This window comes from Xenopus laevis, chromosome 3L (genome assembly GCF_017654675.1).
Source record: "Xenopus laevis strain J_2021 chromosome 3L, Xenopus_laevis_v10.1, whole genome shotgun sequence".
In the NCBI taxonomy this organism is placed as follows: Eukaryota; Metazoa; Chordata; class Amphibia; order Anura; family Pipidae; genus Xenopus; species Xenopus laevis.
This window is the reverse complement of record NC_054375.1, coordinates 117,759,134-117,781,387: the sequence shown is the minus strand read 5'-3', so window position 1 is coordinate 117,781,387 and position 22,254 is coordinate 117,759,134. Positions and strand designations below refer to the sequence as shown.

Below are 22,254 nucleotides of genomic sequence, written 5' to 3'. Positions count from 1 at the left end.
TTTTCGTTCGATCAAACGATTAAATCCTTCGAATCGAACGATTCGAAGGATTTTAATCCAACGATCGAAGGAAAATCCTTCGATCAAAAAATCACAGGCAAGCCTATGGGGACCTTCCCCATAGGCTAACATTGACTTCGGTAGTTTTTAGCTGCCGAAGTAGGGGGTCGAAGTTTTTTTTAAAGGGGAAGTACTTCGACTATCGAATGGTCGAATAGTCGAACGATTTTTCGTTCGATTCGTTCGATTTCGTTCGAATTCGAACGAATTTAACCAATTCGATGGTCGAAGTACCCAAAAAATACTTCGAAATTCGAAGTTTTTTCATTCGAATCCTTCACTCGAGCTTAGTGAATCGGCCCCATAGTCTCAAAACAGATCTATAAAACAGCAGTGATTGTCCTGAAATAACTGAGTTAATAAAATAAAAGCACTGAGAACTTTATAAGTGGTCAAGCACAAGGAAGAGACTTAATATTATTTTCTAAATATAGATGGCTTTCAGCTTATGCCCTTAAAAAAAAAATTGTGCTACAAATTAACCATTATTATTATCTATATGGAAAAACCTATGTACTATATATTTTCTTATACAATAGTTTGCTAATAGCATTGGCTATAACACAAAAAAGTAAATTGAGAAATGTTCTATTAGTGAAGGAAATATCATGGTTCAAGAAGAGCACTCGCAAGGTCTGTTTTGTGCTGTATATATGATGGTTGACTGACTGTGGGATCTTTTGGCTCTTTGAAAAGTTGTTGCCCTGAAATACTGGATCCAATTCAACCATAGGAGGTATCGAGGGTGTGTTCCTAATCCCCTTTAGCTCACATAAGGACCAGTTCTCTTGTCTCAGGCAGTCGCAGAGATATGAGGCCTCCTCCAACAAGGGCAGTGGAAGCAAGAAGAATTGGAATAACCTTTGTTATGCCAACAAAAGAAGCAAATATTGAGTTTCCAAAGATAGCAGCCAGCTTGCAAAAACCATTTAAGATTCCAAAAGCAGTTGCCCTGAAAAAAAAAATAAAGTAAACATTTTTATTGAGAAAAATAGGATTCACTAAACACTTCTTTGGCAAAAAATATAACAAACAGGTAGTATAAAGGTGATACCTTTAGTCAGAAACACAAACAGTTGTTGGGACACTAACTGCTCATATGGAATTCCTTTTATTTCACACCCCATTAATTTAGCCCTAATTTATGTACAGCCACTTTGATCCACATTATCTTGTACCTTATCTGTTTGTGCACGTCCCCCTGTATATGAATTTGTAAACACCTCATACAGGGATGGACATTCCTCTTTGTTGGTCATTTGATCTATGAGCAGAATGTTGTATATATAGACCAGAAAGCACCACAGCTTCATTGTATTCAGCTTGAAAAAGGAACTAAAATGTTCTGGAAGCTTGCTATTATTATATTAGTTAGCCTATAAAGGTATCACCTTTAGGGTAAGTCCACACAGGGCATTTTGGGGAGATTTGGTCGCCTGGCGACTAATAGCCTCGTTTTTGTGGCGACCAATCTCCCCAAACGCCTTCCCTGAATTCCATTTTAGCTGGTGCATATTCAGGGAAGGCGTTTGGGGAGATTGGGTGCCGCAAAAACGAGGCGATTAGTCGCCAGGCACCCAAATCTCCCCAAACGCCCTGTGTGGCCTGACTCTTAAACCACCTGTTTGTTATTTTTCTTGCCTTGTGGCTGGCTAACACGGTACAACAACTTTACCAAAAGTCTTAACCAATATGTATATATGCCATTTTGTAAAGGTACGGTATAGTATCCCTTATCTGGAAACCAATTATCTAGAAAGCCCCAAATAACGGGGAGGTCATCTCCTATAGAGTTCATTTTCTCTGTATTAATAAAACACTACCTTGTACGTTATCCTAACTAAGATGTCATTAATCATTATTGGAGTAAAAGCAGCCTATTGGGCTTATTTAATGTTTACATTTTTTTTGTACTTTTTAGTAAGGTATGTTAATCCAAATTACAGAAAGATTCCATATCTGAAAATTCCCAGCTCTTAAACATTCTGGATAATAAATCCCATACCTGTACTATGTTGTATGTCTGTGTAATATATTAGCAAAACAAAAATTTGGCAACATTTTGCCTAATGCATTAGAGTCAATTGAGTATTTTTTTTGCACCAAATGCATTGGAGTCATTGGTTTTCTTTCTTGTGCCAATGGCAAAACAAAACATCTGACGCATGTAATCAATTTGCTAATCCCTACCATTTACTACTTTTAGGGTAAAGGTTAAACTTGATGGACTATTGTCTTTTTGAAATATCCAATAAGCATCAATATCTCTGTGGCAAACTTCCTCTGGATCAACTGGCATCAACCTAACTTACTATGTTACTATGTTACTAATATTGCTATCATAAATTTAAAAAATCACAGATCTCATAGCATCAAAGTACAAAATAGAAACTTAGATTTCCCTGTTAACACTGGATAAAAAGTTAAGCCTGTGATTTAAGTGAAGACATTTGCATAACTAAACAAATGATTCATTATAATCACAATTAGTACTAACATATTCAAACATGTTTCAATATGACCTGCTAACAAATATGTCATAAAAAGATTAAGTATCATTTGTAGAACACGTTATCTACAACAAATTGTAAATAGATTTTTTTTATACAAGTTCTGTTTACATTTTTTTACATTTTTGTAAATAAGCCACTAATGCCATAAATTATGGAACTGTAATAAAGGTATTTTCTCGCTAATTCAAAGACTCAAAAAAAGAAACTCCACAACACTGTTACAAATAGATTAGGAAAGGGACAATATACTACTAATGGTACCTTTTGTTTGTAGGATAAAGTTCAACAGTAATAACATCCAGTGCATTCCAGGCGGCGATGCTGGTGCCACAGAAAAGGCACTGCCAACCAATCATTGCAGATTCACTATTACCGAAAAACAGGAAGAAACAGCAGACTGCAGAAATCAGCATGGACCCGGCTACAAGAAACATACAGAAAGACTGCAAGTCAGAATGGTAGAGACAAGAACAGTTAAAACACATGACACTGAATTAGGAAGTGACTTTTTTGCCATTCCTTCTGTCCACTCATGCCTCCACTTTCTTATATAGCATTGTGCTTTAACATATAACACCACATAGTTTAATAGTTTGTGGTGCATGTTCTGTTTCTTTGTGTCTATTTGGGACTATATCCCTATGGCTAGCAAGGCATTATATCATACATTATTACACTGTAAACTTTAGTACCCTGACAGCTGTAATGTATATAGTAATTCTCCTGTTATTCATGAGAGAGAATACAATTCTTTGTATACAGATTCCCCTGTGAGTCCCCCCTGACGTGGATGGATTTGGGACAGAACCACTTTTCTTGGCTGTAAGAGCAATAACTCTATTCACAAATACCAGTAACTCCCTTTCAATAAAAACTCTGTGATTGCTTTGTTTAGGGTTCAGACTCTTGGTGAGCTCAGAATCTTGTGTCTTTTACATCAAGTGGTCTCCTGGAACTGACACCCATGATGTATAAAATTAAATACAGCCAAAGATAACCCTGAGAAATACTGTGCAATAATATTATCCTGCCATTTTCATCTAACAGCATGGGCCCAGAGCAAGGGTTGTTGTAATTGTCTGATTTAAGCCACGTTGCAAAAATCATGCTTAAAAAATGAAAAAGAGTATAGGATGAACAGATCCCTATATTCTGGTGTTTATCAGTTTCTCTCTATGGGAGAGTTTCTACAACAGGAAATTATAGATTTCTATCCTTTTCTCAGTATTATGGAATGGATATCAGAATAGGCTAAACCGCATAAATTACAGAGCATTCAATACAAAGCATTGCTTTGTGATCCTTTGGACAAGGAATTGCTTAAAACTACCGTACTTACATCAAATAAATAAGAATATCTGTCCACACCAGGGAATTAGACAAAAGCTGCATTTCCCCCAATAATTTCCCTCCCAACCACTGTAATATGCGTTGTATTGTGTATATACAATATGAAACAATGCAAGATTCTGTATGCGACTCAATGTTGTGCTCTGTTCGGAAACTCTGCTGCCTCTAGTCTCAACAATCCATGTATATATGAAAAATCAGATGGCACACACTGCAGCAATTGTGCTAAATCATTCTTGTACTCTATTTAAGATCTCAAATAAACTACAAGAATAATTTAGCACAATTGCTAGAGTGGGTGCCATCTGATTTTTCATATATACATGGATTGTATTGTGTATATAGCCAATTTTTTTTATTAATTGAAGCAAGGAAGTACAACTTCAGGAGACAATTGAATAAGCAGAAAAAACTTTTCAAGATTAACAAGAATATTCATTTGGCAGTATCTTTTATATCTATACTTTAGCTTTGTGTTGAAGGGATACAGCAAATAAATCTTAATATTTACCAATCATCCTTATCCTTCCGATTTTGTCCATTAGAAGAGCTGAGATGATATTGCCTGGTAACACTGACAAGCTTCCCAGAAAACTGACCAGGTAAATGAGAAAGTCGTTATCTTCTTCAAAATCTATATGGCACCCTTCCTTTTGCTGCGAGAATGTGACGTTTATAAAATTGCAGTCTATGAATTTGTGATGGTAGAGGTCTGCATGAGGAAATGACAAACGAGATGAAGCATTAATAATGAATTTGCTTATTTGCCTGCTGAGAAATAGCCATGTTAAATCTCACATAGCAAGGATGTATTGTTGTTTCCAGTGAAATACAACTTCTATTGTTACAAGCATGAAGCTTTAACTAGAATAGCCTTAAGGTGTTTGTATTTACAACAACATTTCAGTGTCTGAACCAGTAAGAGAACTCCTAATCCAATCTTAAATGTTTACTGGGTCTTCTAAACCTTTCTGTTTACCCGCAGCCTTTGATACCTGGAAATTTCTGCTTGATTAATCTTTTTTTTTTTTTTTCTTTTGCTCTTTTCCCTTTTGTTTAATTAAATTGCACCCCAGCAGAAAAACCACATAATATTTATGGCTATGGGGCAGATTTATCAAAGGTCGAGGTGAATCAAATGAAAAAAAATCAAATTCCGAGCTATTTTTTGTGTACTTCAACTAGGGAATAGTCCAAATTCGATTCGAATTTGAAAAAAATTAGAAAATTCAAATATTGAAATTTATCATGTATTGTCTCTTTAAAAATTCATCTTCGACCATTGCCTATGGGGGACCTCCTAGAACCTATTTGGAGTCAATTGGTGGACTTTAAAAAAGGAAAGGGTTTTTTTTGGAAAAAGTTCAAATGGATCTAATGCGCTATTCCTTCGATTCGTACGATTCGAATTTGCCCGAATACAGACCTATTGGATCGAAAAAGGACCTATTCGACCAAAAAAAAAAAACTTAGACTTAGTTTCGGTTGGTCTTTTTGAATTTTGAAGGTTTTTTAATTTGAAATTCGACCATTGATAAATATGCCCCATAAAGTCATATCATTAAGGTAGTAAGGTCAAGAAGTACAATATACTGTACATCGTTAGCTGTATAGGTGCAGAATTGAGCACGTTTTTGTGAAGCTTTCCCACAAAATTTGCAAAACACTAATTTTGACGCCGGCATAAAAATATTTTTGCCGCCACCGACAATTCCGACGCCAGCAACAATTCCGACGCTGGTGACTATTCTAACGCCCATTAAAGTCAATGGGCGCCTAAAATTGTCACCGGCGCCGAAATTGTCACCGGCGTCAGAATTGTCACCGGCGTCAGAATTGTCACCAGCGTGAAATACATTTCTGCAAATTTATTCGCTGGTGGCAAAACGCGGAAATTTGCCCATCACTACTCCTTTGTTTGTGTGACGAAAAGTCACATGATTTTAAGGATTTGGTTCAGCCAGGCACTTGGATTTGGCTGCTTCCTGCTGAATAAAGCCGTAAAGGAGTAGCCCTATTTTAAAAATGTTGTGGTTATAACAACTTTCCCTTTATTTGTTAGTTTATACAGGAGCAGTGACCAGCTCCATGTTGTAGCTCCCACCCTTCCCAACTACAGTCAGGTGATCCCAGTGGTGGCCATTAAAAGGGCAACCATGTTTGGGAGTTTTAACCGTGAAAGCAGAAAGTAAGTTGCAGATAAAACAAAGGGGCATGTTTACTAACATTGGAGATAAATATATGGAGAGATTTCTGGAGATGTTGCCCATAACAACCAATCAGATATTTTCTTTTGTTCTCAAACTTATAGGTGGCTGTTTAAATCTAATTGCTGATTGGTTGCAATGGGCAACATCTCCAGAAATCTCTCCAGTTAGTCCCTGTGTAAAATGTATAATTAAGCAATAGAATTCTGAATGAATCAGATAAAATTGAGCATAGGACTGGCCAGATATGGGATGACTTTGACGTAGTTGGCCAGCTTAAATATATTGCAATATATGGACAAACAATCCCTGTTTTGTTTAAAGGGGGAGAGCGTTTTTAGTACAGTTGTACTATTTTTTTTTTTTATAATTGTCTAAATGTCTCATATATATTGAGTGCAGAGGAGCTCTTGTCTTTTTCTGTATGAATTTTGTGGTCACGGCCTCATTGCATTCCTGTCTAATGGTTTAAAATTTAGTGGTGATCACAACTTTCCCTTTCCAGACTCAGGTGCAAAAGTCCTATGGGAGCAAAAGCATTCCCTTAGTGCTTATTTAAAAAACACTTACATCTTCAGTTTGGCTACTCCCTGCACCCTGTGATTGATAAAAACCTGGCGCAAGGTTCACAGCACATCATAGTATTATTCCTGCCATAGTGTTGAGGCCTGTATTCACTAGCACTCCCTTATTTGTTGTCTTAAAGATGCACACTTTAAGAGACATGTAGGGGAACACCTACATGCCCCCCACCTGAAACTTACGTATACAAAGCCGTTGAATGCCAACGAGGTATTTTTTAGCAGTTTACAATAGAAAAGAACTCTGGCGCCTATTACCTGTGTTATAGAAAACCGTGTTTTGGATGGTACAATTTTTAAAGATGGAGCTAGTGGAAGTCACGTCTTCAAAGTAACATTCGTCAAATAACGAGTCTTCAAAAGTGACGTACTTGAGTTTCATCTTGTAAAACCTAACCAATCAGATTGGCAATTGTTAAAATGGATCTGTGGAACTTAACTCTATAAACTGAAATGAATACATTACTCAGTATAGTAGCATATGATATATAGTAAACCTAAAATAAACACATTTTCAGATAAAACAGACTTATATTGTAAGGAAACATATAACACCTTTTAAAGAGGTGGCTCACTTAAGTTAACTGTTAGTTATAGAATGGCCAGTTCTAAGCAACTTTTCAGTTGGTCTTCAGTATTTATTTTTCAGTGTTTTTGAATTATTTGCCTACTTCTGACTCTTTCCAGCTTTCAAATAGGGATCGCTGTCTCCATTTTAAAAACAAATGCTCTGTAAAGCTACAAATGTATATTTATTACTATTATTTTTATTCATTTCCTTTCCTATTCATTTCTCATTCTCTTATAAAAAGCAATGCGTCGTTGTTAGGATATTTTGGATTGCTGAAATTGCAAAATGGAGAGCTGTTAAATAAAAAGATAAATAACTCAAAAAACCACAAATAATAAAAAAGGAAAACCAATTGCAAATTGTCTCAGAATATCACTCTCTACATCATACTAAAAGTTAATTTAAAGGTGAACTACCCCTTTAACACACCATGGCAGCCACACATGATACAGGTATGGGATCTGTTATCTGGAAACCAATTATTCAAAAAGATCCAAATTACAGGAAGGTTATATCCCGTAGATTCCATTTTAATCAAATTATTAAAATTTTTAAAATGATTTCCTTTGTCACTATAATAATGAAACAATATTTTGTTCTTAATTATAACTAAGATATAATTAATCCTTACTAGAAGTAAAACAATCCTATTGGGTTTTATTCTGGTTTAATGCTTTTTTAGTAGACTTAGGGGCAGATTTATCAAGGGTCAAATTTGCAAAAACTCCCATAAACTCCCATGAACTCTTATGAACTTGATATTCGGAAAAAAAATAATAAAAAAATCGAGTTTTTCCCATTTGGGTGAATGGGATCGACCCACAAACTCTAATTGAATTCGAATTGAATTTGATTTGAGTTTTTTCACCAATTTTCAGGATATCTCCATACAACTCCAAATTGATTCCAGGACGTCCCCCATAAGCTAAAACAGCAATTCAGCAGGTTTACGGTGGCGAATAGTCGAATTAGAATTCTTAAAGGGCCAGTACATGATAAATTTCAAAATTTGAATTAAAAAATTTTTAAAAACTCGATCGAATTTTAACTATTCCCTAGTTCAATTACACTAAACTCAAAAATTCACATTTTTTAAATTTGAAATTCAAACTTTCACTTCGACCCTTGATAAATCTGCCCCTTAAGGTAATGAGATCCAAATATTCCGAAAACCCCAGGTCCTGATCATTCAGTATAACAGTTCCCATACCTGTACATTATTTCATATCAAACTGCATGGTTTTTCTTATTTCCTGCAGGGGTCAGAATAGTTTCAGAAATGAAGAACTACAATATTATTCTTACCATAAAAACAAAAAAAAATACATGATTCTGCTCATTCTCCTATAAAGGACATACATTTTACACATTGATATATTGACTTTTTACTTTTACCCATTTCTTTCCCTAAATTAAAGGAATACAGTATAGAAGCTATATAAAAAAACATTTTCATGGCAACTATGTAATATCACAGTAAATCTCATTTATCTTGCAGTGCATCCAGTGTATTCTACAATGTCTCCATTCCCACAAGGATGGAGACCAACGCTGATAATATATAAAATAACTTGATCAGTGTTCCAGAAAAAGAGAGGAAATGTTATAAAAAGCCCCATATGGAAGAAAGTTTGCACATTTTGCCATTTGTGCCAGTGTTCAGTGTGTATAATAAAACATGTTACTAGTGATGGGCGAATTTATTCGCCAGTCGCAAATTCACGGCGAATTTGCGTGATTTCTCGGCGAATGTGCGCCGGCACCGTTTCGAAATTTTTTTGCCGTTTCACGAATATAACGGGAAATTCACAAATTCGCCCATCACTACATGTTACTGAAATCATAGGTATTTTGCACAAAAAAGTTAGCAGGTCTTAAATATAAACACTATTACATTCTGAACTACAACTCTTTTATTCTCGTTATTTATGTAAGATGAATTCACATTAATTCCATTTATGGTAAACTGCATGTACAATAAAAATGTAGGACAGCAAAATGATTGGCCGGATAAATAGTAAAGGAAATCAGAATATTTATTAAGATGCTATGCTAATTAGAAAACAAACTTACCTATCGTTATAGAATTCTCCATCTTCATGTATTTGATTTTCGAGTGTGAAGTTGAAGTTGAAATTCCTTACGTTTTCATTCACAAACCTTTTTACTTTGTTGGCGTAGTCTTCTTCTTGAAGATATCGTATTGTGTCGGGAAACCAAACAGTGAGGCCATAGTAACTGTGGAGAAACCGAAAATAACTTATAAGAATAAAGATTAAGACCTGTATAATACATCGTTCATTTTCAAGTAGAAGCAAGAACATTACCTTAATGACATTGTAAACCAGACGACAGCCAAAAATATAGTGTTCTTTCTGAACTGTCCAGAAAAGCAATATAACATGTTCTCCCATATCTAGAATAAAATGACATCATAAAAATAAAGAATGAAGACACCACAGACTTTAAGTAAAATGGACAATTGATTATAATAAATATTTTTCCTTTGTATTATTGATAGGGGTGACTGAACTTTTTTGGCCTGGTACAGTTTCACAGCAAAATTCATGTTTTCGCCAGTGACAAAAATTTCCACCCATCTGCTCTAGGATTTTTTCCAATTTACTAATTGCTGATTTTCTGTATCACAACCGCTACAATTTGCATGATATTCTTATGATATCAGGTGCAGAGTTATCTTTTGTCAATTGTCAATACAGAACTAAACCCAATAGGCTGCTGTTGCTTCCAATAAGGATTAACTATATCTTAGTTTGATACAAGGTACTCTTTTTATTAGTATTGAGAAAAAGGAAATCGTTTTTAAAAATTTGGGTTACTTGGATAACTTGGATAACTTTGAGCATTGCACAAAAGTAAAAGTACACAACACACTCCAGAGGGGGTTGGGGTAGGCAGTTCTCCTAAAGATGAATACTACTATTATTATTATTGTTATTATTATTATAGGCCAAGTGAACCCAGCGATTCAAATGGAAAAAAAAAGAAAAACGATTTAATCGTTTTCCTACGATCGATCGAACAAATGAAATGCGGTAAATCCTTTGACTTCGATATTCGAAGTCGAAGGATTTTACTTCGATGGTCGAATATCGAGGGTTAATTAACCCATAGTAAATGTGCCCCATAGTCTATCTCAGCAAGATTTCCTTAAGCATATTGTTGTGCACTTACGTTGAGTTACATTACCTGTTTAACAACAGTCATAATCCTGACAAACCAACGCTGAAACCAGGTGCCGGTAGAACTCTGAATTTCAATGAATTCATCTAGTTGTTTGGGTGTCTTAATGTGCGAGACCTGAGAAAAAGGAGGTGAGTTTATACTCAATATTTAGATAATACTCACTACCTCTATCTCCACTTCTGTGAATTTGTCAACAGACAGTATTCAGATTATGTCACACGACATTTAAAACAATATTTTACTGACATTTTTCCCGAATTTGTCTCTTGGCTCTTCTTAAAACTGTCAGTTTGCCATCAGGTGATTCTCAGCTGTACATTTGCCTTGTACTAATGATTGTACCTTTCAGACAGTTTTGCCTGCCTCTTTAAAATGGCCAATATGGTAGAACACCACACTTTATCAGATAAATTTTGAATGAATTTGTAATCTTTCAGTTGCTGAATGTAGTACCACATGAGTTGTATCTATTAGGAGTTGTCTCCCACTAAAGGGGAAGTATAACTTCCTAGCAAATTTTAGTTTTAAACACCAGTGCACAGATCATCCATCCCCTCTATGCAACCACCGTTACACTTGCACCAGTGTAACTATGGCCCATTGCACATCTAGATTTGAATGGAAGCTCTGCTCGCACTCCCTGGCCTATGTGTTGATTGCCCGGTGCACGGTGACAAAAGGATCAACACCCTCCAACTGTAAGTAGATAAAGAATTACTGGCACTCCAAGGGCAGGTGCAAGCTTGCATTTTATTAGTTGAAAATGCGACGTTTCGGGGTCAGGCCCCTTTATCAAGCATCAAGCGTTATGCTTGATAAAGGTGCCTGACCCCGAAAGGTCGCATTTTCTGCTAATAAAACGCAAGGGACTGTCCGTGCTTGCACCTGCCCTTTGAGTGGCAGTGATTCTTTATCCCATTGCACATCTAGAGCCACACCACCATCTTTAGCCATGTGACTTCCATTCCCATGAATTATCTCAAGGAACAAGTTCAGAATCCCATAATCCCAGTTTAGCTTCCATGTGCCTGCTCACCGGTCATCAATATGAATGGCGGAAAAGAAGAGGCACAGCTAGAAGTGGGGCTAAAACTGCTGGGCAGCTCTATAGTTCTAGCCATGATGGGGAGGGGGCTATGTACTGGTACAAAAACTAAAATTTGCCAGGGTAGCTTCACTTCCTCTTTAAAGGAGAAGGAAAGGCATTCTACATGCCTAACATTTGGCACCCCCAAGTTATTGTATTGACTTACCTGAAACCCTATCGGTGCTCCTATCAGCAGAAAACTGCACTGACCAGGGCATATATAAAATGCCTTTCCTTCTCCTTTAAATAACAATCTATAAGATAATATTGACTCGAAATGCAAACATTGCCTCATTCACTAAGCAAAAAGTTGCAAAAAATGCAAATATGAGGTAAAAACGTGTTCTGGCAACTATTTCATATTGGCAATAAACGCCTTTCATTTATAAAATATTATGAAATATAATTGTTATAAACCTATTGTTATTCATGTTTGGTTATACAAAAAAACAGGGCTTGTACCCTGACAATAGGCTGCTAATGAATATGCTAATTAGTCCTCCATACTGCACCTAAATGTGGGGTGAATGAAGACTATAGGGCAGCAATGCAGAGCCAACACAGGGGGTAGAATTACACTGAGCTTTACTTCATTTGGAAAACGTTGGGAGAAAATATTGTTAAAAATGTTGTTTCTCTACTCAGTTTTTGTCATTTTAACAACATATTCACTGTAAACTTTCTTTAACCAAAAAATTAAAAGTGGCAGTTGAGTTGGCATTTTGGTAGATTTCTGTTTGTGAATATGGAAGTTGTGTTTACACCAGTTGTTAAACACCACTTTTACTCCAAAAAGGATATCCCCACTTTTGTGAATCCCCCTTTATGTACATATTTACATTGCTTTATGAAATATAAGTCCATGAGAATCATCAGTTATGTTTACAAGGTATGAGAAAACCTACTGTGAAGACTTTTTCTGGTTCTCCCTTAGCTCTCATGTTTGTGTCATGAATGTTCTTCAGTATCATCCAAGCTTCATCATGTTTGCCTGTCTGTACAAAAAATAGAAATAATATCCTTTATTCATGAATTAACAATAGTAAAACACTGCTTTAAACTTTATTACAAAGCATGTTTCTATCTGAACTCAACAATTCCAAACTATGCAGATAAAACCCGTACATGTATTTCTCCCTATGTTGTTCAGCTGCAAAGTCATTTCATTGTGAAGCAGGTATAGCCATTTTAGGGCAACTCCCTTCTTTTGTGAAATTAGGTTGTCCATTTACTAAAATTCAGATTTCCTCTTTTTTCACAAATCATATATTTCCTCTAAAAAAATGTTTTTGTTTTTTTTTATAAATTCATCTGAAACTCTAAAACAGTTGATGTTCCACAGGAGTTAATGGGAGCTGCACTGGTCCTGTTGGACCTTTTTTTTATTTTTTAATCAGACATTGACAAGTTTTTGGATTTTTTTTCACTATTAATTGTACAAAAAAACATATTTTTAGATGTTTTTGTATTATTTAGGCCATTGTTCAGCGTTTTTTTCTGTTCGTACTTTTTATATTCGGCTCTTTTAATAGCTTTCATGGAATTCATAGTTTTAGTGAAATAGAGTTTAGTCGTGATTGATTATATAATTTAGAGGTATATTTATTTCTGAGGTTATAAAACTATTTTTCTTGTAAGCACTGTTTTTAAATAAAACTTAACAAATTGTATCAATAACTCACCAAAAGTCACCAGGAGGCTCAGGTGCTCAGCCCTGAGCCTTCAGCTAGGGGAGTGGAATTAAATGTGTACATTGCAGGCAGATAAATAAAATAAATGTGGATTCTTTTTGGTACAAGCCTTAAACGTTTTGTGTATAGTGTTCATTAACACGAAATGCACATGGCTGCCTCTGTTTGCTGCTACCAAATCCACATTTATTTTACTTCTCTGCGTCGGATGGACTACTCATTGAGAGCCTGCTTCAATGTACAAGGTTGACTGTTTTTGAATAATTTATGTACTGATCATAAATGCTAGCATGTGCAGAATTGCTTAAATGTAAGGCATGATAGTCTTATCTGGAAACATTTCCATGCAAATAGACTATTGTTACCTGGCCTTGCATTTTAGTGGCATCAATTTTTATTCTTTGCAGCAGTTCATTATTTAGTAATGCCTTATACATGGTTCTGTCCTTAATAAATATTTATAGAGAAACTATCTTAAGCTATAAATACTGGGCAAACTTGCTGGAATCAAATATTTATGTCTTTTATAGAGGAGCTACTGTTCTTGTGGTTCTAATCCAATCCTGAAAGATAAACCTTTCCTTACCTCCAATAAGAAGCGAGGACTCTCTGGCATAAATTTTAGAGCAATGATAGAGGCAATGCATGGCAGAACACAAATGACCACAAACACTCTCCAACTGTGGAAATGATAGTGTGTCCCCATACTGAAACCCCATCCTGAAAAGAATAGAAAATAATGTGTAATTAGGTTAACCTTTAGTGCATGATAATAACTTATCCTTTTAGGTTAAACTGTGAAAATTCTAAAAGATGCATTAGTGGCATAATTTTATAGATGGGGACTTGATTCAAAGTGGCAGCAATTAATCAGACGATATTAGACTATATAACTACATTAGTGAATGAGGACAATATCGGTCCCTAACTTTAAAAGGCAGTAATAATTATTATCTGCTAAACTATAAATGTTAGTGTTGTACATGGGATTCATGCTCAACTCAGCACCAAACCACATAAAGATACTACAAAAAAAAATTACTTTCCAATTATAACACTGAAAGTAAGTTATGGTTCTCACAAGACAATCTTATTAATCATACTTATTAATTGCCACATATGGGCTAAGTACAAAAAACAGGTACAAAGAATTTTTCACTTTGTCCAGTGGGTTGTGCCCTGAGGCACAGCATTGTGTCCCCCTAGAATGTTTTACATAATGCTGAACTTCACTGTAAATATAGTGGCAGCACATTGGTTTTCCTCTGGAATACCTCCTAGATTGTGGGTTATTTAGGCTAGGGGCCCTAAGGAGTACAATCTTGAGTCCCTTAGTACTCATATCCTAGCCACAAGTATCTTAGTAGATGTATGGGCACAAATAGGTTTGTGAATGTTCAATAAATACATAAAAGATGGCACCTAGAATGTGTTACTGGAAGAGATGGAATTATGGAGGAAGAAATATAATAAGGGTTTGAAGTGTAGGTGACCATTTGTTTAACAAACAATGGTTTTGTGAGTTTTTTGTTCCATTATAGAATTTTGGACCTGAACTATTACATCAGATATTGGATTATGTCCCATACAGTATATAAAGGGCATTACCATAGTGGGGAATTATACTCCAAGCCATTGCTGCTGCATAGAGCGCCCCGACCATCCAGAACATGCAAAGCCAGCTTAAATGCTCTCCTCTCTTCTCCCGAGCTAAGAATTCAGAGAAATAGGCAAACACAATGGGGAGTGATCCACCGATACTAAATAAAAAAAAAACAACAGATGACTACAGACACAGAACAGTGTTACAATAATTCAATCCTAGAAATTATAGATAGAGAAGTGTTCAATAATAGTGATTGTTCTATAGAATAGATTATTCTCTATAATTTACTTATAAATCTGAACATTAGGTACAAACGGTTACACCCATAGTGCTTAATTCTGATGTGAACCATGTCATGTATCCATTGTTAACTCATGGCTGTGCGAGTCATTTCAAGCTCAGTGCTGTCCATGGTACTGAATATAAATTGTGTTCAAATTAGTTTTTGTCTAATGGGCTGAGATGAATTAAAAATATATGGAAATTCATGTACTGTACACATCTTTTTGAAACACTGAAGGTAGAGTACTCACCCAATCCCCGATATAAGGCGGCAAAAAAGGAATAAGCCATATTCCTGCATAAAGGAAGATACAAATGAAAAGGCCGCATTGATGGTGAGTGAGATCACGAGACACTTCTTCCTTCCCACTTTATCTGCCAGACCTCCCCAGAAAAAAGCACCAAGCATCATGCCCAAGTACACTATTAAGCCTGCAAGCATAATAAGAAAGTAAGATTTAATAAAGTGTAACATTTAGCATTGTTGTTATTTATGCATTTACCTAATAAAAACAGTGGTTAAATTAATAATTAAGCCGTGCTTTTCCCAAGTGCCCACCATCTGAAAAGAGGATACCCATATTTAACTTAAAGGGCCAGTATAACCTCTTTTCAAACAGTTCAACCAATAGCGATTGTGCTAAATATGTACGTTTTTCCTATGTTCGAGTTTGGGGACATCCAATTAGCATGTGGCCTAGCAGCATGGCACTTCAACAGATATTAATAACAGAAGTGAATGCATTAAGAAGATCTCTTTCAAATACCATCTTCGTTACACATGGGGCTTTATTCATTACAGTACAGAATAAACAAAGAATTAATTCAGAGCTTATCGCATTTTAATGGTTCGTCTTGACATTTATCATGTGCATATGTCAATAATTGGCTCTCAAAAAACAGAATCTATGTAATTCAACTGCAAATGGTGAGCATTGTACACCAGCTAAGGACATTAAGTGGTTATAAGGGAAATCAGACCTGGCTGCGTTTATAGTTAATGAGCAAAGGGCATTGATCTGCACTACTGCTGCTCTGGTTTGCCAATACCAATCCGGGAAAACTGCATAACTGTAACATGCATATGGCAAGGCAAGTCAATGAAAGAAGAATGCTCAACAAAGGGCAAGTATGATGTAGAAATAGATATTGTGAGATGATCTGTACCTGGTCTATTGTTTGGTTTTTCAATGATCTGTCTTTCTGGTCTTTTTATAGAATGCTAACGTGTTGAAAGGATCAGCAATAGTCAGTAAATACAGTAAAACATCGATCCTAAGTACCTGTCAGGGCCCGAAGGCTCCGATTGGAGTTACGGACCAAGGAGGAAGCAGTAGGTTTCCAAGCACGGTTCGTAGTATCAAGGGGTTCAAGGTCAGTTCAGGCAAGCAGAATAAAAGCAGAATAACACAGCCAGGAACACAATAAAGTTGAACCTATAATCGGGTAATTCAGGCGTCCTTTTATAGGCATGTTTTCGTGCCAGAACATGCAAGATGACATCATGCGTCACGCGCTGACATTGCACGTTGACGCCGCATGCTTTGACGCCAGCGTCATGACACTACATCTGGATTAACGCTGGTGTCCAACGTCCCATGTGGTTCACCCGGTCACCGCCATCTTGGGGAGGAGCCAACGGAGTAAGAAGTGCTGGCGAGTGCTCCTTACAGTACCCTGATCTTACGTTTTCCCGCATTTCACATTTTTTATTTGTGGTCCCACCAATTTATAATGCATTTCAATGGGTGCATTTCCCTGATTTTAAGTAATGTTTTCCTGGATTTTGCATCAAAATTTTGCCCTGATGTACACAAAAACTGTTTTTTTTTCCTACTATGAATTTAATTATTTGTGAAACAAAGTGGTTTAAAATACTAACCAGATGTATATTTTGCCATGGTTCTGCTTGTAAATGGTCAATTCCAATTAGTCTGCCTCTTATACAGTCCGGCACCAATCACTTATTGCTTTAGGTTGTGTATGTGACTGACAGAGAGGTCTTGCACATGCCCCCATAGTGTAACATTAACACTGCAATGCTTAAACCTTGTTATTAACAAAGTAAATATTGTATCTCAAAGTAAAACAGACTGCTGTGTTTTTATCCTTTCAATACTTGAAGAAAAAGTTACTTTAACACATTTCCCAGATTTTACATTTTTCTGGATCTTACATCATTTTTTCCTGGTCCCCTGAAAAATGAAAAGTGGGGGTTCTACTGTAGATTCATAATGAGGCTAGTTGGTTGCAGGGCCAGAACTAGGGGTAGGCAGAATAGGCAGCTGCCTAGGCGCAATAATAGGGGCAGCTACCTCATAAACTGTCTTCTGCTTACCCCTGCCCCTAGTCTTAATTTTTCCCTCTTGACATCCTCCCCATTCTTGTTGCTCTCCCTATCCTCCACCCTATTGCTGTCCCTTCCCTCCCCGTCCGTCTCTTCACTCTCCGTCGTTCAGCATGCCTGGGACAGGGCTTGTCGGCCGCGGTTGCCTAGGGCGCCCGGCCAGCCTGGCCCGGCCCTGGTTGGTTGTTATTATTAGTGATGGCAACCACTTCAGTTTCTTTATCTATGATTTTTCTTTCTGAGTATTTTAAGGATACTGCCATCAATGAGGAATGCTTGGCCTAAGTTATCTGCTACTCTGCATCCATAAAAAGCCATACAAAAAGCATTTAGGCAATATAGTGTTAATATTGTAGCACCGAGATAACCAGGCTCTAGCTATTAGGATCCAATTACAAGATGCACTGTTCTCCATTATTCATGAAAAGGATCCCTGTACAGGTATGGGACCTGTTATCCAGTGGCAACTTAGGAAAGTCTAAAACTGGAACCAAAAAAACGCCTCATAGTATTGGAACCAATAGTTGTCTCCCCTCAAAGTGTGGGTTCTGCCTTCACTTATTGCTAGGGTATGTCCTTAACATTTATTTTAGACTTATACCCAAAACCAGGGGCAGATTAATGCACAGGCTACCCTAAGCTATAGCCTAGGGGCCCAGTGTGATCAGGGGCCCATTTCTCTTTTCTTTTATATTTATTTTTATTTTGCTGCTGGGTCAAGTTGAGCACATCTGCTGGGAGTAGAAGGAAGGCAAGCTGTGTGCCTGAATGTATGCAGATCCAGTCACGTCATTGGTATGCACCAAACCCAACCCAGCGTAGAGAGCCTGGGTGTACACATGCCTGGATCTGCAGTAGTGTAGAAGGGGCCCATGTGGATGCAGCATAGGGTGCCACGTGTCATTAATCCACCACTGCCCAAAACAATAACAAACTGCAGTCATTCTCATGATGTTTTCTTTTGCTCAATTGCTGACCACTTCTCTATTCCAACATCTGCACAAACCCTCTGCACTACAGAAAACCCTTCCTATTAATTCTATATGTGAGCATACTGCATGTGTATATAGGACAAGTAATTTGAATTTGTGAGCTAAGACTATATATAGCAGTCCCCATTAGTATGGAAAGCTGGTAAGCATATGAACACAAGCCTAGGAAAACCTCTCAAGAGAGCCGTGACTCATGCAGCACATCGTTTGCCTGTAGAGCAGTCGGAAATGTGACATATCATTAGCTGAAAGCTTCCAGCATGGAACTTACACTGCAGCAATGTGTTATGACAGGGAATTCCAGGCTAAAGAAAAATTTGTATAGTTACCATACGGAAAGTGATAAATGAGGATTTGATTGTTGGCTGAAGTGGTAACCAGCACTGCAGATACTGACTGGACAGGAAATTAAAGAGGACTGTGCCAATGTCAATAGGGATGTAGCGAACTGCCGATTTGGTGTTCGCGAACGCCGTTCGCGAACACCGGCAAAAAATGCGAACGTTCGCGAACTTCGAACACCGCTAAAATCGTTCGATTCGAACGATCGAAGGATTTTCATTCGAATCGAACGATCGAAGCCATTCGATCGAATGCTTTTCATTGGATCCAATGCTTACAATCGTTCGAACGAATGGAAATCGTTCGATTTTTAGTGGTCGAAGGAATTCGAATGGTCGAATGGTCGAACGATCGAACGCGAACTCAAACTGCGAACGTTCCCAAACGTTCGCGAACATTCGGCGGACGCGAACGGTCGAAGTTCGCGCGAACTAGTTCGCGGGCGAACAGTTCGCTACATCCCTAAATGTCAACAATAAACAATTAGTGTCACAATTACCTTGAGAGAGCACTAACTTACCACCTCTTTTTTATTGTGAGGAACATCTTGTTATCTTGTGGCTGACAATGTGCCCTAATTTACACATTTATTCACCATTCCCTGATCCAATGGAGCTTACAGTCTAGGCTCGTTATTACATTCACGGGCAGTAGGATAAGGAGCCAGTTACCCTGCCTGTATGTTTTTGCAATAAACACGCAGGGCCTGGCCCACTTGCATGGAGTCCTGAGTGCCAGTATTTTTTCTTTTTAGTCTATGTTCAGTGGAGGGTGCCGACCCTACTTACTGAGCACCGGACCTATATTTTTCGAGAGGCCAGAGTGTGCTGGTGGTTTTCCGTTTTGACAACAGGATAAAACCCGGTGTGGTTCAGCGTTTATGGGCCCCTCTGACCCAGTCCCCCATTTTATGTTGGGCCATTCACTTAAAAAGTGGTTGTTTTGTCTCCCCAATGTATAGATCAGAGCTTTCTTCACTACACTGGACAGCATAGACCACATTACTCTTCATGTGCATTGGTGCTTCAGGGTGCACCAACTTTTGTCTTATGTGTTGCTGGGTTTGAAATACACAGGGATAGGATGTTTCTTGAAAATTCTCCTAAGTTTGCTTCACCTGCTATGCTTCTCCCCTCTATTTCTTGGTTTGGTTTATTTGCTTGGCAGTCCAGGTATCCACAAGTTTTCAGAGCTCCTTCATATGTTTGTATCCTTTCTCTTTCGCTTGTGTACTGTTTACCACAGTTTCAGCCCGATTGTGTAAAGTTCTCATAACTACCAGTTTATGTTCCAGAGGGTGATGGGAATCAAATAGCAAATACTGATTGGTGTGAGTGGGTTTCCTGTATACTTTAATATCCAGGTTTCCCCCCTCGTTGATACTATTGCACAGTCCAAAACTAGGGGTTATAAGAACTTTATACAATAAGGCTGAAACTGCGGCAATCAGTACAGAAGTGAAAAAAAGAAAGAGTAATGTGGTCTGTGCTGTGCTCCGATCTGTATATTGGGGAGATAAAACATGTGCTTTGTAAGAGGATGACCCAAAGTAGAAGGGTTGACTCCTCGGGACAAGACTCGGCAGTCTACCCTCATCTCACGGAAAAAGGACGTTCCTTTGATGAACAGAGGAGGGGGTCTGTAACACTGCTTGTCCTCAACCTACAATGCTGCTTTGACATCCTTAACCTTCACAATGATTCACATTTCTAGTCATGTACATTGAAACATAAGCACCTGCCTCAATGAAAATCATGGTACCATTGTAACTGGATCATACCTTCACACATTTGTGAGTTTCAGCCAACACCTACTGAAGTTCACTAGAACCATTGTGATTGGATGTATGAAACTTTACTACCCTCAAGGTTTTAAATGCCAGTGAATTCCCTTCCACTTCAGTTGGACTAAAGAAGCCACTTGGATGAGTGGTAAAACATTTACAAGACAAACTCTAAATGTCCAGTTGCCTTGGATTTGATTCTACTAGATACTGTATACCATGAGAAATGATCAAACACTGGAAAAAAAGTTAACTAAACGTCATGTGAGGGGTACATTTATTATCCCCAGAATTGAGAGCCATGCAAAGCATAATTATTTTCTAAATCCAGGTGGTTTGCTCAGGCCCAGTAAACTAGTAAACTAGCTATAATATTATATGCTTTAAATTATTTATGCTTTCCACTTTAATGACTTACTTTTTATTGGGAATTTAGCAAACAGATGTGGACTAAGTTTTATAGCTTAGAACACATTTTCTCTTTGCAGTTCATTCTCTATGAATTAAATGTATTCTGGTATATTGAACACCACTAACAAGGGATCAGATCTGCCCAGCTTGACATTTTGCTTCCAGAAAGGGACAGAAATGCCACACGATACTATTAATTTTTGTTCCTTCTCATTCCTTAATTTTATATCATATTGTGGAAGGGATTAATTTCTGCCAGATCTGCATTTCAGCATTTCACTTCCACATTATCCTTTATGATACTGTGACTAGTCGTTGTGAAACTAGGGATGCATCGAATCCACTATTTTAGATATGGCTTAACCCCAGAGTCCTTGATGAAATCAAAGGCTGAATACCGAACCCTAATTTGTATTTGCAATTCATGGCCAGGGAAGGAAAAAGAGAGGGACATTTTTTTATAGTTCCTCATTTTGTGATGAAAAGTCATATTAAAAAAATAGTATATTTTTTCTCTTTCACTTTGCCCTCTGAGCCCTAGTACTCGATCTTAAAGAAAACATATAGACACTTCCGCCATATGGGGATTTGTGTCAGAAGCTCAGAGACACTGAGTAGCACATATAGGATTTAGAATTGCATAGAATTAAGAGAGAGTAAGAGGCAGTTATTAAAACCAGAGAGGTCAACTGTTTGCAATAAATAAAAAAAAAGTTTTAGTCGTCCTAGAAGATTCAATGAACCTCCATAGACATGGAATCTTTGGCCTTTATGTAGAACACATGCATGATAATAATGGGAGTAACTTTGTAATTCTCAATTATAATGGTAAACAACACAGCAATGATATTGTTTTATAGGATGCTTATCTGCTGCCATTGATAGGCAAATGATTCCCATTAAATATGTCTGAAGAAACAGGCCACGTCATTAAATTATGTCATTGCCTTATCTGAGCTAAATAAAGCTTAACACTGTTTGAGTACTATATTCAACGACATTATTGTATGAAAGGATATTTAGATACAGTATGTACTCTGTATTCATCAAAAATGTGAACTTAATACAGAAGATTAGATCCACTGGTGGACTGGCTTAATTTATTGTGTGAAATTAAAACAGAGGTCTGATTTAGTATGGATTAGATATTTAGAAAGAAGGATTGAGATACCCTGTAATTTCACAGCCTTTAGACAAATGTCAAATAAATTGTTTGGAATAAAT

General features: G+C 37.1%; 1 protein-coding gene across 3 annotated transcripts in view; it reads right to left on the bottom strand.

Moving 5' to 3' along the window:
• Positions 1 to 363: 363 nt before the first annotated feature.
• LOC108711469 (synaptic vesicle glycoprotein 2B) overlaps positions 364 to 22,254 on the bottom strand; it is a 65,414-nt gene continuing 43,523 nt past the window's right edge. For all 3 annotated transcript variants that reach the window (XM_018253239.2, XM_041586866.1, XM_018253238.2), the window contains exons 3-13: positions 15,407 to 15,587; positions 14,876 to 15,027; positions 13,854 to 13,987; positions 12,482 to 12,571; positions 10,493 to 10,603; positions 9,610 to 9,698; positions 9,356 to 9,520; positions 6,970 to 7,103; positions 4,435 to 4,635; positions 2,835 to 2,994; positions 364 to 1,012 (exon numbers count right to left, since the gene is read on the bottom strand). In XM_018253239.2, the coding sequence (XP_018108728.1) occupies positions 829 to 1,012; positions 2,835 to 2,994; positions 4,435 to 4,635; positions 6,970 to 7,103; positions 9,356 to 9,520; positions 9,610 to 9,698; positions 10,493 to 10,603; positions 12,482 to 12,571; positions 13,854 to 13,987; positions 14,876 to 15,027; positions 15,407 to 15,587 (1,601 nt within the window). In that variant the 3' untranslated portion in view covers positions 364 to 828. The remainder of the gene's footprint in view (positions 1,013 to 2,834; positions 2,995 to 4,434; positions 4,636 to 6,969; positions 7,104 to 9,355; positions 9,521 to 9,609; positions 9,699 to 10,492; positions 10,604 to 12,481; positions 12,572 to 13,853; positions 13,988 to 14,875; positions 15,028 to 15,406; positions 15,588 to 22,254) is intronic.